This window comes from Acinonyx jubatus, chromosome D1 (genome assembly GCF_027475565.1).
Source record: "Acinonyx jubatus isolate Ajub_Pintada_27869175 chromosome D1, VMU_Ajub_asm_v1.0, whole genome shotgun sequence".
NCBI classification, from domain to species: Eukaryota; Metazoa; Chordata; class Mammalia; order Carnivora; family Felidae; genus Acinonyx; species Acinonyx jubatus.
In genome coordinates this window covers 9,718,081-9,732,802 of record NC_069390.1, presented here as the reverse complement: position 1 = coordinate 9,732,802, position 14,722 = coordinate 9,718,081, and the positions used below count along the sequence as shown (strand labels likewise).

Genomic DNA, 14,722 nt, shown 5'->3' with positions numbered 1-14,722 from the left:
ACCCGCCCTTCCTCTCCTCCACCCCGCCTGTGGGCCTCGACCTTTCTAGTCACGCATTATCCCCAGGCAGGGAAGAGCATGGGCTTTGGAATCACGCAGATTCCAAAATCTGCTCTGAATCCAGATTTTGTCACCCGCAGCCTTGGGCGAGTCGGCAGCCTTGGGCGAGTCGACCCCCCTACCTCTGCAAGGCTCGGTTTCTTTATCTGTGTAATGGGGATGCTGGAGCTCTTTTGAGAGGATTCAACGATAGCTGTCCAGCCTCTGGCACTGCTGGTTCCCTTCCCCTGCCGTGTCTGTCTCTACTTCTCTCAACCACTCCCCTCTGCCCACATCTTGCTCCCTCCTGCTCCTGTCCTGTGCTCCACCTCTCTGAAAGAAAGGATTTTCCACCCCAGGCCTGCCTGCAGCCCGCCTCAGGGGCCCGGTGGACTGTGCTTCCCTAAGTGGACCAGAGAAGGGCACAGCTCCAGGAGGGGCCCTTCCCCGTCCTCGGTGTGTCCACCCTCAGTGTGGCCCAGACAGAAGGAGGACAGCTCCCTGGTCCCGAAAGGCTGGCAGGCTGGGCGGCAGCTTCTGTCTGTGACACCCCTGCCCTTGGGGCGGCTACACCTCTCCTGCCGTGCCCTTTGTTTCCAGAAAGCTGGGTGGCCCTGGGGACCTGGTTCTCCCCATCCCCGCACCCCCCCCCCCCCAGTGACTCACAGAGCGGACCACACACCCCACGCCCCCTCCCACAGCGGGTCCTCCCAGCGTCCCTGGGAGTCCCTGCCGCTGCCTAAGAAGCTTCTTGAAATGAGCACCAGACCAGGAGTCCCGGGACCTGGGCTCTGACAGGCCCTGCACCGTCACTCACGGGCAGGGTGGGGGCGTCATTTGTGCAGGCGGTGTCTGTCCCACCGGCACATGAGGTATTTCGGAAGCCAGGGAGTCACTGGCAGGCCGGGCACTCGGGGTGACATGCAGGCAGGAGGGATGCTGCTGTTTTTCAGCTCCCCGGTGCTGCAGGGAGAGAGAAGACGGTCCTCAAGGCCAAGGGTTCAAGCCCAGGTCTCTGTCCCTGAAGGCCACGTTGCGGTGGCCATGGGCTGACCGGGGTTAGAGAGAGGAGACAGCTGCCTGAGAACAGGAGTCTGGTCCCCAGACCCAGGCAGGCCCCCACTTGGCCCTACGGTTGGTGGGAGCCTCTCCCAGCGTGGGTTGAGGTGGCTGCCCACCCCAGGCCCGGTAGCTTCCGAGATGCAGCCGGACCCTGAGTTTGCTCAGCGAGGCTACTCCTCTTCGGGATGTAACAATCCCTTAGATGCTGCTTGAGTGAAGACACACCTCCCAGCATCACCGAAATTCAGGCTCCTTAATAAAATCCCAGCTGTCATCTCAAGACAGCTGGCAGACCGCGCTCTTGTGTCCGCTCCGGGCTGCAGGGCTGGTCGGCTGGGTGCTGGCTCCCTCTGGTGGCCCGAGGAGCCCCTGCACTCCCTAGCAGGGTGCCCGGCTCTGACACTCAGCCCCTCGTTGAGGGGGATGCCTACCCCGTGTGCCTGGTGCTGGGGACACAGCGGTAAACCAGGCAGAGCAAAGCCTGCCCCGTGGAGCCATCGCCTGGTGGAGAGGTGCAGACAGTACACAGACAGGGACCCGGAGCCCGTTAGAGCAGATTGATGCTTTGGGGAAAAATAAAGTCGGATGTGTTGTCAGGCTGGGGAACGCTGGCAGGGGCCTGGCTGTGCTAGATGAGGTGTCCAGGGTGGATGTCCCCGTGACCTACATTTGAGCAGAGGTCTGAAGGAAGTGAGAAGTCCTGTCATGAGACATGGCCAGTGCATCTGAGGGCAGGCAGGAAGGCTGGTGGGGCCGGAGGGAAGTCGAAGGTAGCAAGCCAGAGAACCAGGGCCTGATGGGGCAGCGCCCTTGACCCTTGCAAGGACTCCAGCTCTGACAGTAGACAAGAAAGGGCAGCGCTGTAAGGTTTTGAGTGAAATGATGTGGCTTGACTCATGTCTCAGAGGCTCACCCTGGCTTCCGATCGAGAATGCCGAGGACAAGAGTTAGAAGAGGGAGACCGGTCGGGAGGCCGCCACGACACTCCACGCCAGAGATAATGGTGGAAAGGGTGGGCGCCAGGGAAGGTGGTTGGAGTCCGTTCTGAATCTGAAGGCAGGGCGAGCTGATGTGCCGACCGCCAGGCCGTGGGACGAGAGGTGGGGGGAGGACCCGAGGCCAGGTCCAAGTCTGGGACTGTGCACAGAGCAGCTGGGTGTGGGGGATTCAGGGAGCACGCGGGGGTGGACCATCGGGGACTGGGACCTGGCATGGTTGGATGGGGGCGTCTGGAGGCCGGGAGCAGGGCGGGCGGTTCTGTAGCTCGGAGGAGGTGTTCAGTGCCGGAGAGCAGGAGCAGGTGTGGTGAGCGAGAAGGCAGGAAGATCGTTGCTCTGGCGGAGGACGAGCCCCAGGAGGCTGCCAGTGAGGGAGGAGCAGTCCAGGGGTGAGGGGGAGAGAGCGTCGAGGTCGAGGGAGAGACCCACCCGGTCCCATGCTGCCAGGAGGCCAAGTAGGACTTGCGAGGGAGGTTCCAGAGAGGACGGCAGAGAGAATGGCTCTCCCGGGTCTCTGAGCCCTCTGCCACCTCGCCAGGTGCTGCCTGTGCCCTGCGCGGCCCCGCTTCGCCCCGGGAGTCACCATCGAGGAAGACAACTGCTGTGGCTGCAACGCCATTGCCATCCGGCGCCACTTCCTGGACGAGAACATGACCGCGGTGGATATCGTGTACACCTCCTGCCACGACGCGGTGAGGGGCCGCCCGCGCCGGGCCTGCACTCCCTCTGGGGCTGGGAGGTGGTCCCCGACCCCACACCCAACACTGGGGCTTCTCTGCCAGCCTTTTGGGGGAAGGGATCAAGGGAATAAGCAGTGAGGGCCTGGGGAGGGGGCGGCGGTCCTTCTAGACCCTGCAGGCAGGACGGCTGCTCTCAGGCTGTCTGAGCTGGAGGGTAGCCTGGAGGGCAGGGCGGGCTGTGTGCTGGGTGGGGAGGGAGCCCCCGCCAGCCCTGCGGGGCCCAGCGGCCAAGGGAGCCGATTCCGTAGCAGGAAGACCTGCTCAGGTCACTCATTCACCAGGTCTAGCCCCATCCCAAGGCCATTCGGCTCATGAACCCCCTTATCCTAGGTCTATGAGACCCCCTTCTACGTGGCAGTGGACCATGACAAGAAGAAGGTGGTGATCAGTATCCGGGGAACCCTTTCCCCCAAGGTATGCTGCCTGTGGCTCCCAGCCCGCCCCTGTGGACACCCTCACAGCCCCCGAGGGGTGCCTGTCGTCCTCACCCCTCACCCCACCCCTCACCCGTCCTCTCTTTCCACAAGGATGCGCTGACAGACCTCACTGGTGACGCTGAGCGCCTCCCTGTGGAGGGGCACCACGGCACCTGGCTGGGACACAAGGTACGCCCCGTTCCGGGCCCCTTGCCTTCTCTCCAACCCTGCTGGCACACAGACCTGTCTTGTTGCTGCGGTGGGGGGCCTCCCTGCTTGCGCCACCCCCCCATCACCCCCATGAGGTGCAGATTCATCTAGAAGTTCACTGTGGCCCACCCACCAGGACCCCCATGGTCCTACCTGGCCCAGATCCTGTCCCAGAAAAGCCTGAGGAGGCAGCACCTCACCCTACTTGGCCTCCTGGCAGCACAGGACCCAGGGGGTCTCTCCCTCGCCCTCAGACGCTCTCTCCCCTCCCTCACTGGCAGCCTCCTGGGGCTCGTCCTCCGCCAAACCACTGGTTTCTGGTAGACAGACATGCCACTCTTCTGAGCCTCAGTTTTGTCATCTGTGAGCTGGGACTGATGTGAGAAAGTATCCACCAGGCCCCACAACCAGGAGTCAGGAGGGCCAAAGGGGAAACGGGACAGGATTAGTGAGCTTCCAGCCACTGGTTTTTACTGGTCTCTAAAAGACCTCCCTCCCTCCCTGCCCGTGACACCCACCTCTGTTCCTCCTTACCCAGGGAATGGTCCTGTCGGCTGAGTATATCAAGAAGAAGCTGGAGCAGGAGATGGTCCTGTCCCAGGCCTTTGGGCGAGACCTGGTGAGGCACTTTCCCTGCCAACGAGCCCTGGCCACGCTGGCCCTGCCTCCCCGAGGGCCACACTGGGGGCAGGATGCGTTGAACGGTGGCGCCTCCCCAGCAGGCCAGGCTCCTACAGCCTCCTTTGATACCTGGCTCCCGGCCCCTCCTCACTTGCTCAGTCCCTCCCACCTGCTCTGACGCCTTCCTCTTTTGCACCAGCATTTCTTGGGCTCCCCTGCTCAGCCCCACCCAGTTGTGAGCACCTGTTCCACGCCAGGCACTGGAGGCCCGAAGATGGTTCGGACCAGGGGCTTCAGAATCTAGAGCAGGCGATGGAAAATCGTTGCAGAGCCGATCAAAAGGGGGTCACTCTGGTCGGGGTGATCTCCCGAGGTGCTGCCAACTGCTCTCCCCAAAGCCAAGCCGTCCCTGGTCCCCGGAGAGCCCAGTCTAGTGTTTGGGGCACAGAAACAAGGGCAGGGGAACAAGCGATTATAACAGAGTATAATCTTTACAGAACGTACGCTGTTACACCACAGTATGGTCACCATGTATGAAGGTCTGCCACAGGTGTAGATGCAGCGTCTAGGAGGAAGTCAGCCTCTCCTGGAAAATCAGAAAGGGCTTCTCCAAGGAGGTACTCTGAGCAAGGTTTGGAAGGATGAGTAGGAGTTTGTTAGAAGAGTCCCCCCAACAAGTTGCTCTGCGTGAGTCTAGCTTGGCCCTCTCTCTCTGCCCTGGCAGCCGCACAGCACAGACACGATCCCGGGACTCTGGGAAGACCCATCCGCCTCCCTGGTTTCAGCTAGTCCAGACAGTCAGCGGGGCAGGGCTCTCAGGTTTCTCTCGGTTTTCAGGGCCGCGGAACCAAACACTACGGCCTGATTGTGGTGGGCCACTCCCTGGGTGCAGGCACGGCTGCCATCCTCTCCTTCCTTCTGCGCCCCCAGTACCCTACCCTCAAGTGCTTTGCCTACTCCCCACCAGGGGGCCTGCTGAGGTGAGCAGCCTGGGGCCTCAGAGTTGGCTTGGGTTGGCGGGGGCTAAAGACTCGGGAGCTGGCCCCGGGCAGTCTGGCTTCTGGTCACACGGGGGCCTGGGAATGGCCCGCTAAGCGCGGGGGGGTTGCTGCATCAGATGCCAGGCAGACCCCAGGATCCACTCCCGGCAAAGCCTCACTGGCAGGAAAGGTGCGACAGGCAGCGGGCGGCCTGGCCTGGCACCCGTGAGCTCCCCGGAGGGCCTTGAATCAAAAACTGACCCCAGGAGTGCCGGAGTGGGGCCCGCTCACCACCCCTGCCTTAGCACCCCCTGGCTTCCTTTGCAGCGAGGACGCCATGGAATACTCCAAGGAATTTGTGACAGCTGTGGTTCTGGGCAAAGACCTTGTCCCCAGGCGAGTCGCAAGTCACAAGTTATGCCCTCTCTCCACAGTCCCGATCCCGGTTGACTGTTCCTCCCTCCCCGGGGGATTCCCATCTCCCCGGGGGGAATCCCAGAGCCCCCAGAGCCGGAGGATGGGTGGCCCCACCCTGCCTGACCTCCCTTCCCTGGCTCGGCCCTGCCGAGCTGCTGACTCCCGCCTGCCTGTCTACCCCTCCCACCCTGTGATCCTGATGGCATGGTCTTTTTGTTTCTGTGGCTGCCATGTGCCTGCCCGCTCTGCCCCCACACCCCACGCCTCTCCCGGGCCCTGGCCAGGCCAGGCTGACACCTGTCTTGCCTCCTTCCCCAGGATCGGCCTCTCCCAGCTGGAAGGCTTCCGCAGACAGCTCCTGGATGTCCTGCAGCGAAGCACGAAGCCTAAAGTGAGCCCCCGCCCCTCCCTCCTGCCAGGGCACGCTGGGCCCTGGGCACCTCACCTGTCCTGTGCCCTGCCTGTCCCTTGGCACAAAGCACAAGAGGCCCCAGCCATGTGAGGCCAGGCTGTGTGTGGCTGATGTCATGGGAACCCCAGGCCCTCAAACTCTCAGACCTCCAAGCTCACCACGTCTCCCTGCTCCTTGTCCAGAGGGGGAAACCGAGGTTGAGGCCCAGAGTGGGCAGGGGACTTGCTGTTACTTACACAAGCTGTAACTGAGTCAGGAAAGGAACCAAGGGCTCCTGAGTCCCCATCACCCAGAGCTTCCTAAAGTCAAGAAAAAGCAGGCCCGAAGCCCGGTGCTTCGACTTTGCGACAGGAAGCCCCCTGCCAAGCCCGCCACGGCTCCCCAGGCTCCATGAGCCGGGCTGCCACCGCCAGAGGGGATCTGGGTGCACTTTGTTCTGATGTCCGCTGTGGCTAAGGAGAGGATCAGCCCTTCCTCATACCTCATCAGGTCTCAGAGGAGGACACTGGGGGGCTCCTCCTGTGGCTAGCTGGCCTCAGCATGCCAGGCAGGGGTGGGTGCTGTGGCCAGGTACCCGGAGACAGGCAGGCAGGGGCTGACCTGCACCAGCTTGTCCCCTGTGACCCCCAGGCCGGCCCCCACCCCATTAACCATCTCTGCCCAATTTGGCCTGTTCCCAACCTTGGTGCCCATGACCCTCCGGCAGGCAGGGCCCTGGGTCAGGCACCAGGTGGCAAAGGTGGGCAGGGCAGCAAAGCCTTAGGGGGCCATGTCTGCCTGGAGGAGCCTGGTTCTGGAAGGTAGAGTTGTTCCTATCAGACCCAGGCCTGTGCCCTTGTCAGGCCCAGGAGGCAGGTAGCTGGGAGCCAATCCAGACGTGCCCAGGCCTGGTAGGTGCAACTGTGATGAACTTCGGGTTCTGTTCTGTCTCTGACTTAGGAAATGACCTAGAGCAAGTCCCTTCCCTTTGCTGGGCTGTTTCCCCATCCTCTAGATAAGGGGTTGACTGCTCTTCCAGCCCCTTTCCAGCCCTGACATTCAACAGTGTCATATCATCTGCCCTTGGCATCTGTTTGGCCATCCTGGCCACCATATGCCTCGGCCACTGCGTCCTTAGGTGGGCACTGTCCTTTCCTCCACCCATGGCCATCCCAGCTCCCACCTGTCACCAAGGGCCCTCCTTCTGAGGACGCTTCTGCCCCTGCCCACCCAGCCAGCCCTGCTCAGCTCTCTCCCCATCTCCCCCCTGCCCCGCACAGTGGCGAATTATTGTGGGGGCCACCAAATGTATCCCCAAGTCGGAGCTGCCTGAGGAGGTGGAGGTGGCCACGCTGGCCAGCACGCGGCTCTGGACCCACCCCAGCGACCTGACCATCGCCCTGTCAGCCAGCACCCCTCTCTACCCACCCGGCCGCATCATCCACGTGGTCCACAACCACCCAGCAGAGCAGTGCTGGTAGGGTGCTGCCCGCGACCCCGGTCAGCTGTGGGGGAGGCAGCGGCCAGGGGGGTGGGGGACTGGGCTGGCCTTGCTTCGTCACCCCTCGGAACGGGACGGGGCGGGGGTGGTGGGCAGAGGCTGGGAGACACTGGCCCGGGATGCTCACTGCAGGGGTTGCCCTATCCTGGGGCGCTGGGAACGGAAGAAAAGTCCAGAGCGGGGCTCCAGGCTCCTCCCTCAGCCGTCTCAGACTTTGTTCCTGAGTAGCTCTTCCCACTTAGGGGCCATGTAAAAGCGGAAGCCCTGGAGGGGTCACCCTGAGGCCCCGGCCAGCTCACACCTCAGGTGTCACTTGGCATCCCCTCCGGGATTAGACGGCAGCGGTTGTGACAGGGGCGGGCCGGGGCCGGGGGGGGGGGGGGGGGGGGGGGGGGCGGGGGGAGTGCGAAGGTGGACAAGCTACACATCGATCTCTCTTACTTCGTGCTGTCAGAGGGTCGGGCCTGGATCCTCCCTCCCAGCGACCCCTCCTGCCCAGGATTGGGGCAGGTGTGACCCAGGCCACGAGCGGGTAGTAGGCTGTGTAGGGACAGCGGCTGAGGCCCATTTGGCACAAACGGTTCCTGGCTGGGGTGGGGGTGGGGGTGGGGTGGGGGCTCAGGGTGAGGCGAGAGCAGGGGGCCCGGGGACCTGGGGGCCTCGGCCAGGGAGTCACCCCCACTCAGCTTCCCTCCGGCGCCTGTGTCCCCAGCTGCTGTGAGCAGGAGGAGCCCACATACTTTGCCATCTGGGGTGACAACAAGGCCTTCAACGAGGTGATCATCTCGCCGGCCATGCTGCATGAGCACCTCCCCTATGTGGTCATGGAGGGGCTCAACAAGGTTAGAGACCCTGCGCGGCCCCGGGCAGTGACGTCACCTCAGCACCCACAGCACTTTGCTGGCCTGTCTCCGTCCCCATGTTATGAGCAAGGGTGCGGACTCTCAGAGGAGTGAACCAGAGCTCGTGTTCTGGCCCCCACACCTCCGTGGTCCACATCGCCACATGGTGGGGCCTGTAGTGGGGAGCCCTGTAGTGGGGAGCTTAGGAGATTCCCAGGGACCTGTCCCCGAGGCGGGCTGAGCTTAGAGGGCCTGGAGGCCACCTGGCACTTGACAGGTGCACCACCACCCACAGGCACCCTCAGCCATCACCTGACCGCGGAAAGGCTGACCATAGGGAAGGGAAACCCCAGCCTGGCCCATCTGTGGGGCAGGCCTTCCTGGTGGAGAAGGGACCTGGGGTGGGGGGACAGGAGCGGGGCCCGGATCACCCCACGAGGCTCTGGCCTGAGAAGCCTGGCCTGCTGCCCCGCCCCCCCCCCCCCATGTGATTGTCACTCCTCTGCCACCACCACCACCACCACCAGCTTGCCCGACCCATCCCCAGGTGCTGGAGAACTACAACAAGGGAAAGACGGCCCTGCTCTCTGCTGCTAAGGTCATGGTGAGCCCCACTGAGGTGGACCTGACTCCCGAGCTGATCTTCCAGCAGCAGCCGCTGCCCACAGGGCCACCCGTGCCCGCCGGCCTCGCCCTAGAGCTGCCCACCGCAGACCACCGAAATAGCAGCGTCAGGTGAGCCCCAGGCGCCCAGCCCCAGCCCACCCCAGAGGCCGCTACAGGTGCCACAGTGTGTCCCAGAGCACGAATGTCTGTGCGCGTCTGTACTCTGTGCACGTACTGGGCCCACGTGTTCACGGAGCTCTGTGCACGTGCACAGGAGAACTCGATCTCGATCCCCTCTGCTCAGGGTCTCCCGATCAGCTCCCACTGCCCCCAAGCCTGCCATCACTGAAGCCCGCGTGGGATAGTGGCCGTCTAGGGACGCACAGACACACGGCCACAAGCACACAGGTTCGCTCGTGGCCATCTGGTCCCAAACAGATGGATACCTGTGCACTTACATACGTGCATACATATGTGTTTGTGTTGAAGCGGACACGTGTGCATACGTGTTCACAAATAGCTCTAAGTGCACAGAGAGCCCACGCCAGGACAGGCAGCCGTGCACGTGAATGCGTGAGTGCACCTGTGCCCAGACCGAACCACGGAGACAGGTTTGGGGTAGCTGACATACAGACGCTTGGTGTGCCTGCCGTACACAGAACCCAGAGCCGTGCATGCATGCTCCCAGGCCCACCCACACTCCGTATTCACGCACACTCTTACCAGGGGGTGGCTCTTACACGGTGGCTCCTGGCGGGTGGGAGTCTTCCTGGCTCTCTGGGACCCTGCCCGCCCAGGTTACAGATTTGGCCAGGAGGCTGCTCAGAAGGGTGGTCGCTGCTTCCTGGCCCTTGGCGGGGACACCTGGACGGCTCTCGCTCTCCCATTTGTGCATTTCTTGTGACAACTACATGACTACATGAGGGAGCCAGTGTCCCCTCGCAGCAGCGGCAGCATCACCGCCCGCCCCCCCCCCCCCCGCTCCCGCCCCCCCACTGCCTGGTCCAGTCCCTTCCGCAGAGGGCTCCAACCCATGGCAGAGGCTGGAGGAACCCCAGTGTGAGGAAGAAAGTGATCACAGTCCTGGGAGAGGTGGGGGGGGATAGGGGGGTGGGGAAGGGTGGTGCTGGTGCTGAGGGTCTGAGAATCTGTGGGGGCAGCTCTGGGCAGTGCTCTTCCCCCTTCCCCCTTCCCCCTCCCCCCTTCCCTCTTCCCCCTCCCACCATTGCCTCATGAGTGACCTGGGGCAGCCAGTCTCTCTGAGTCTCAGGCTACCCACAGGTACAAGGTGCCCCAGCAGTGCTCCCAGCGGGGGCCTTAGGCCTTCAGGGCTCCCTACCCACAGCATTAGCCAAACAGGAGTTGTTTTTAAAAAACAACGGTCCCTGGGGCGCCTGGGTGTTTCAGTCGATTAAGCCTCAGACTCTTGATTTCGGCTCGGGTCATGATCTCACGGTTTGTGAGTTCTAGGCCCACATCAGGCCCTGAGCTGACAGTGTGGAGCCTGCTTCGGATCCTCTGTTTCCTCTTCTCCGTCTCTCTCTCTCTCTCTCTCTCTCTCTCTCTCTCTCCCTCCCCTGCCCTGCCTCTGCTCACTCGCTCTGTCAAAATAAATGAACATAAATAAATAAGTAAGTAAGGGTCCCTGGGGCGCCTGGGCGGCTCAGTAGGTTAAGGGTCGGACTCTTGATCAAGGCTCAGGTCATGATCTCGCGGTTGGGTTCTTGAGTTTAAACCCCACATCCGGCTCCTTGCTTGGGATTGTGTCTCTCCTTCCTTCTGCCCCTCACCTCCTTGTGCGCTCTCTCGCTCGCTCTCAAAATAAACTTTTAAAAAGCCCTTTTAAGAAATAAATAAAAAAGAACTTGAAAAAAAATAAGGGTCCCTGCCCCGGGCCGTTCAACAACCGCGAAATTGACTCTCCCCTCCTCTCCTCCCCGAGTTCCCTCCCGCCCGGAGCGAGTGGGAGGAGTCTCTGCCCCTCCTGACTCTCACGCCCCTCCCTGCCCCGCCCTCCCCTCTGTAGGAGCAAGTCCCAGTCCGAGGTGAGCCTGGAGGGCTTCTCCGAGGGGCGGCTGCTGTCCCCGGTGGCCGCGGCCGCAGCGGCCCGCCAGGACCCCGTGGAGCTGCTGCTGCTGTCCACCCAGGAGCGGCTGGCGGCGGAGCTGCAGGCCCGGCGGGCGCCGCTGGCCACCATGGAGAGCCTCTCAGACACCGAGTCGCTGTACAGCTTCGACTCGCGCCGCTCATCAGGCTTCCGCAGCATCCGCGGTTCACCCAGCCTCCACGCCGTGCTGGAGCGCGACGAGGGCCACCTCTTCTACATCGACCCCGCCATCCCGGAGGAGAACCCGTCCCTGAGCTCGCGCACCGAGCTGCTGGCGGCCGACAGCCTGTCCAAGCACTCCCAGGACACGCAGCCCCTGGAGGCGGCCCTGGGCAGCGGGGGCGTCACCCCGGAGCGGCCCCCCAGCGCGGCGGCCAACGAGGAGGAGGAGGGGGGCGACGGCGGCGGGGTGGCCCCGGGGGCCGAGCTCGCGCTGCACAACGGGCGCCTGGGGGACTCGCCCAGCCCTCAGGTGCTGGAGTTCGCCGAGTTCATCGACAGCCTCTTCAACCTGGACAGTAAGAGCAGCTCCTTCCAGGACCTCTACTGCATGGTGGTGCCCGAGAGCCCCACCAGCGACTACGCCGAGGGCCCCAAGTCCCCCAGCCAGCAAGAGATCCTGCTCCGCGCCCAGTTCGAGCCCAACCTGGTGCCCAAGCCCCCGAGGCTGTTTGCCGGCTCGGCTGACCCCTCCTCGGGCATCTCACTCTCGCCCTCTTTCCCTCTCAGCTCCTCGGGGGAGCCCATGGACCTGTCGCCCACGGGTCTCAGCAGCCAGGAGTGCCTGGCAGTGGACAAGATCCGGACTTCTACCCCCACCGGCCGAGGGGCCAGCCCCGCCAAGCAGGACGACCTGGTCATCTCGGCTCGCTAGCACCCCAGGCGTGGCTGCCGGCTGAGGCCCAGGCCAGAGTAGGTGGCCCCCCGGGCTCCTGGTGGCTGCCCCCAGGGCCAGGCCGCTTTGAGGAGAGGCCCCCAGGGGCCGGTTTAGCCTCAGGCACGGGACACTGCTGCTGAGCTGGGGGTCCACGTCCCTACCTCAGCTTAGGACCACCAGGCGGCTGGGATCTGGGTCCTCCAGATTGGCGAGGGGTGTGATGCAGGGGGGAGCCTGGGGCAGCCGGCCCGGTGGGCAGGGCAGCGCTCTGCCCTCTCGGCCTGCCTGTCCCCCACAGGGCATCCCGGCACCCCCTATTCCAGGACCGGCAGTGGGCATGCTGACTCCCCATCACTGCCCTCTGGCTGCTCTCCCAGGGCCCAGATGGAGAGCAGCCCTCTCCCCACATATTCACGTCTGTGGTCCAGGCTGGCATCTGCCCTGGCCACCCCCCAGATCTGGTGCCTGCTGGCCAGCCCCCTGGGGTGACCCCACACCAAGGTGGCCCGCAGTGCTGTGTATGTTTACAGAAGCCGCTGGGCTGGGCTCGGGATGTTTCCTGGGCTTGCAAGCCCCCCTCTCCCCCATCGTGTGTTCTGAGCAGGGAAAGGAGGAAGGCCAGGCTCCACAGAGCCCAAGGCAGCCATGGAGCCTGGAGGGGCCTGGAGGGGCCTGGAGGGGCCTGGAGGAGGGTGGGATCAAGACGGCCGCTTCTCTGCTCCGTGCCCCTCATGCCGATCTCTCTGGCAGTGGGTCCTGGGCACCCTGGCCTGCCCTGTCTGCCCATTAGTTCCTGGCTTGCCTTCTACCCCCAGGGATCCTGGCCACTCAAAGGGTGGAGGGCACAGGTGTGACCACCCCTGGCTGCAGAGTCAGTGCCCTGGGAAGAAGGAGGGCACCCAAATCCCCCTTCCTTTGAGGGCTCCGTGTAGCTCCTTTATATCACCTCGCCCCCACACCTAGGCAGCCTCAGGCCCTGGGATCTGAAACCAGACATGCCTCCACCCCCCCCCCCCCCCAGCCACCCTCTTCACTGGCCTGAGCTCCTTCCTGGCAGTGGGGTTTTCTTCCCTACTCCCTGCCCCACCCCCCCATCAATGTCCTGTCGGCAGGAAGCAAGGCCAAGAGCAGGGTATTGTGGGACCCGACTAAAGGAGGTGCAGGAGGGCCAGGGACTCTGGGGCTGTCCTGGGTTACTGGAGGCCTCCCCAGCCCACACCTGAGGGGGGTTCCTTCCCTGCTGGGTTGGGGAACCACAGGGAGCTGGAGGCCAGCCTTTCCCCAGAAGCCCAGTGGGGAAGGTCCGAGCTGGCGTGGCGCGTGTGTGCATGTGCATGAGTGTGTGGCGCTCCTGAGGAAGGGGCTGCTGGGGCCCCCGCCCCACCCTACCTGCCCTGCCACTTTCCCAGCCTGCCAAGAACACAGCCAGTGACTGCGATGGGGGCCCGTGCCCGGGGCGGGGGGGGGGGGGGGTGCGGTGCACAGGACGGGCTTGGTCTCAGATGTGTCCTACCTGCTGCTCTGATCCCCGGTTTGGAAAACCGATGTGTGCCCAGACGCTGACTGCCCGCTTGTGCCTTCGTCTCCTCGGAGGCATACTCCCCCTCTCTGGCCCCCCACGGCCTCTCTGGGGCTGCTAGACGCATTCCCCTGACCAAGACCCCCCACCCCACACCCTCATCTCATGATGACTCGTATCTGGGGCCTGTGTCCTGACCCTGGTCCCACACACAGCTGGGACTGGCCTGGACACTGCCCTAGGACCCCTGCCCACCCTGACGGATGGAAACAGAGACCTGGGAGCTGGGCCTCCCTCCCTCTCTGACACCCACCCTCACCCAAGACTCCAGGACACTCCCACACCCCCCCACCCCCCGCTGCAGGCCCGCTGCTGGCATAGCCTGGGCCCAGCGCAGAAACAAAATGGAATCAGTAGCTCTTAGAGTTTAAAAAAAAAAAAACAACAAAACAAATCGTAAATCAGAGTAAAGTTCCAACAAGCACCTCAGCCAATTGCAGGGAGAGACTTGGTGTCTGGTCTTTTAATTCCTCCTCTGCCAGGGTGGCCCTGGGACCTCTAAGGGGGCGTGGTCCCCACCCACGCCCAGGACTGAGCCATCAGGGACAGACCCCCCACCCCCAAGCCCGCAGCCACACAAAGGTTACAGACTTGGGGCTGGGGCAGGCTCGGACTCAGCCCTGGAGGCCCCAGGGTCAGCCCACCCCGAACCCGCCCCCTCCCCACCGCACCCCTGCAGGATGGGCCTACTGCACATCTCTCCCCTCCTCCCGACACCGCACTTGGGGGGTCTGAGCCACCCCCCTCAGCCCAGCTAGGCTCAGACCCACTCCCCCTCTGTCCCCCAGACTGCAGCACAAGCTTTCCCAGCCTCGAGCGGGCCTGTCCTCCCAGGGGCCTGGGTGACCTCCATATGCAATCGGTAGCGAGCAGCTGGGCCCCACAGACACTCAGGCACTGTACGTGCCATCCCCCATGACTTTTTGTACTTACTGTATGAAAGATCCAAACTAATATTGCTGTAAAAAGGAGAGACAAATTAATATAGCTTATTCTATAAATATATCTGTATATAAAGGTTTCTGTATATTGTATAGAGCTGTGTATAAACTGGATGTAGAAGCACCCTCGCTGCCTTGAGTGCTGTCTTCCCAGCAGATGGGGATGGGGGTGGGGGGGGCTCTGAGACTGGCTCTCACTGCTGTCGATGCCCTGGTCTAGGACCACACTCGGAGGGACAGAAGCCACTCGAAGCCCCACGCGAATGGGGGCAGACCTTTGTCGAGCCCTGCCCATGTGAAAGTCTTCCCAGGGGATCCGAGTTCATGACCCCATTAGGGCCTTGAAAGATGGGACTCGGCAGTCCCTTTCTCCTCCCTGAGGGGTCTGGGGCTCA

The 14,722-nt window shown here is 63.3% G+C and overlaps 1 protein-coding gene across 6 annotated transcripts in view; it reads left to right on the top strand.

Moving 5' to 3' along the window:
* The window catches only part of DAGLA (diacylglycerol lipase alpha), a 62,588-nt gene extending 48,135 nt beyond the window's left edge, over positions 1–14,453 (top strand). For all 6 annotated transcript variants that reach the window (XM_053203072.1, XM_053203074.1, XM_053203075.1 and 3 more), the window contains 10 exons: positions 2,638–2,791; positions 3,170–3,253; positions 3,367–3,444; positions 4,004–4,084; positions 4,924–5,066; positions 5,394–5,874; positions 7,155–7,351; positions 8,088–8,217; positions 8,765–8,952; positions 10,850–14,453. In XM_053203072.1, coding sequence (XP_053059047.1) covers positions 2,638–2,791; positions 3,170–3,253; positions 3,367–3,444; positions 4,004–4,084; positions 4,924–5,066; positions 5,394–5,874; positions 7,155–7,351; positions 8,088–8,217; positions 8,765–8,952; positions 10,850–11,804 — 2,491 coding nt within the window. In that variant the 3' untranslated portion in view covers positions 11,805–14,453. The remainder of the gene's footprint in view (positions 1–2,637; positions 2,792–3,169; positions 3,254–3,366; positions 3,445–4,003; positions 4,085–4,923; positions 5,067–5,393; positions 5,875–7,154; positions 7,352–8,087; positions 8,218–8,764; positions 8,953–10,849) is intronic.
* Positions 14,454–14,722: the final 269 nt, after the last annotated feature.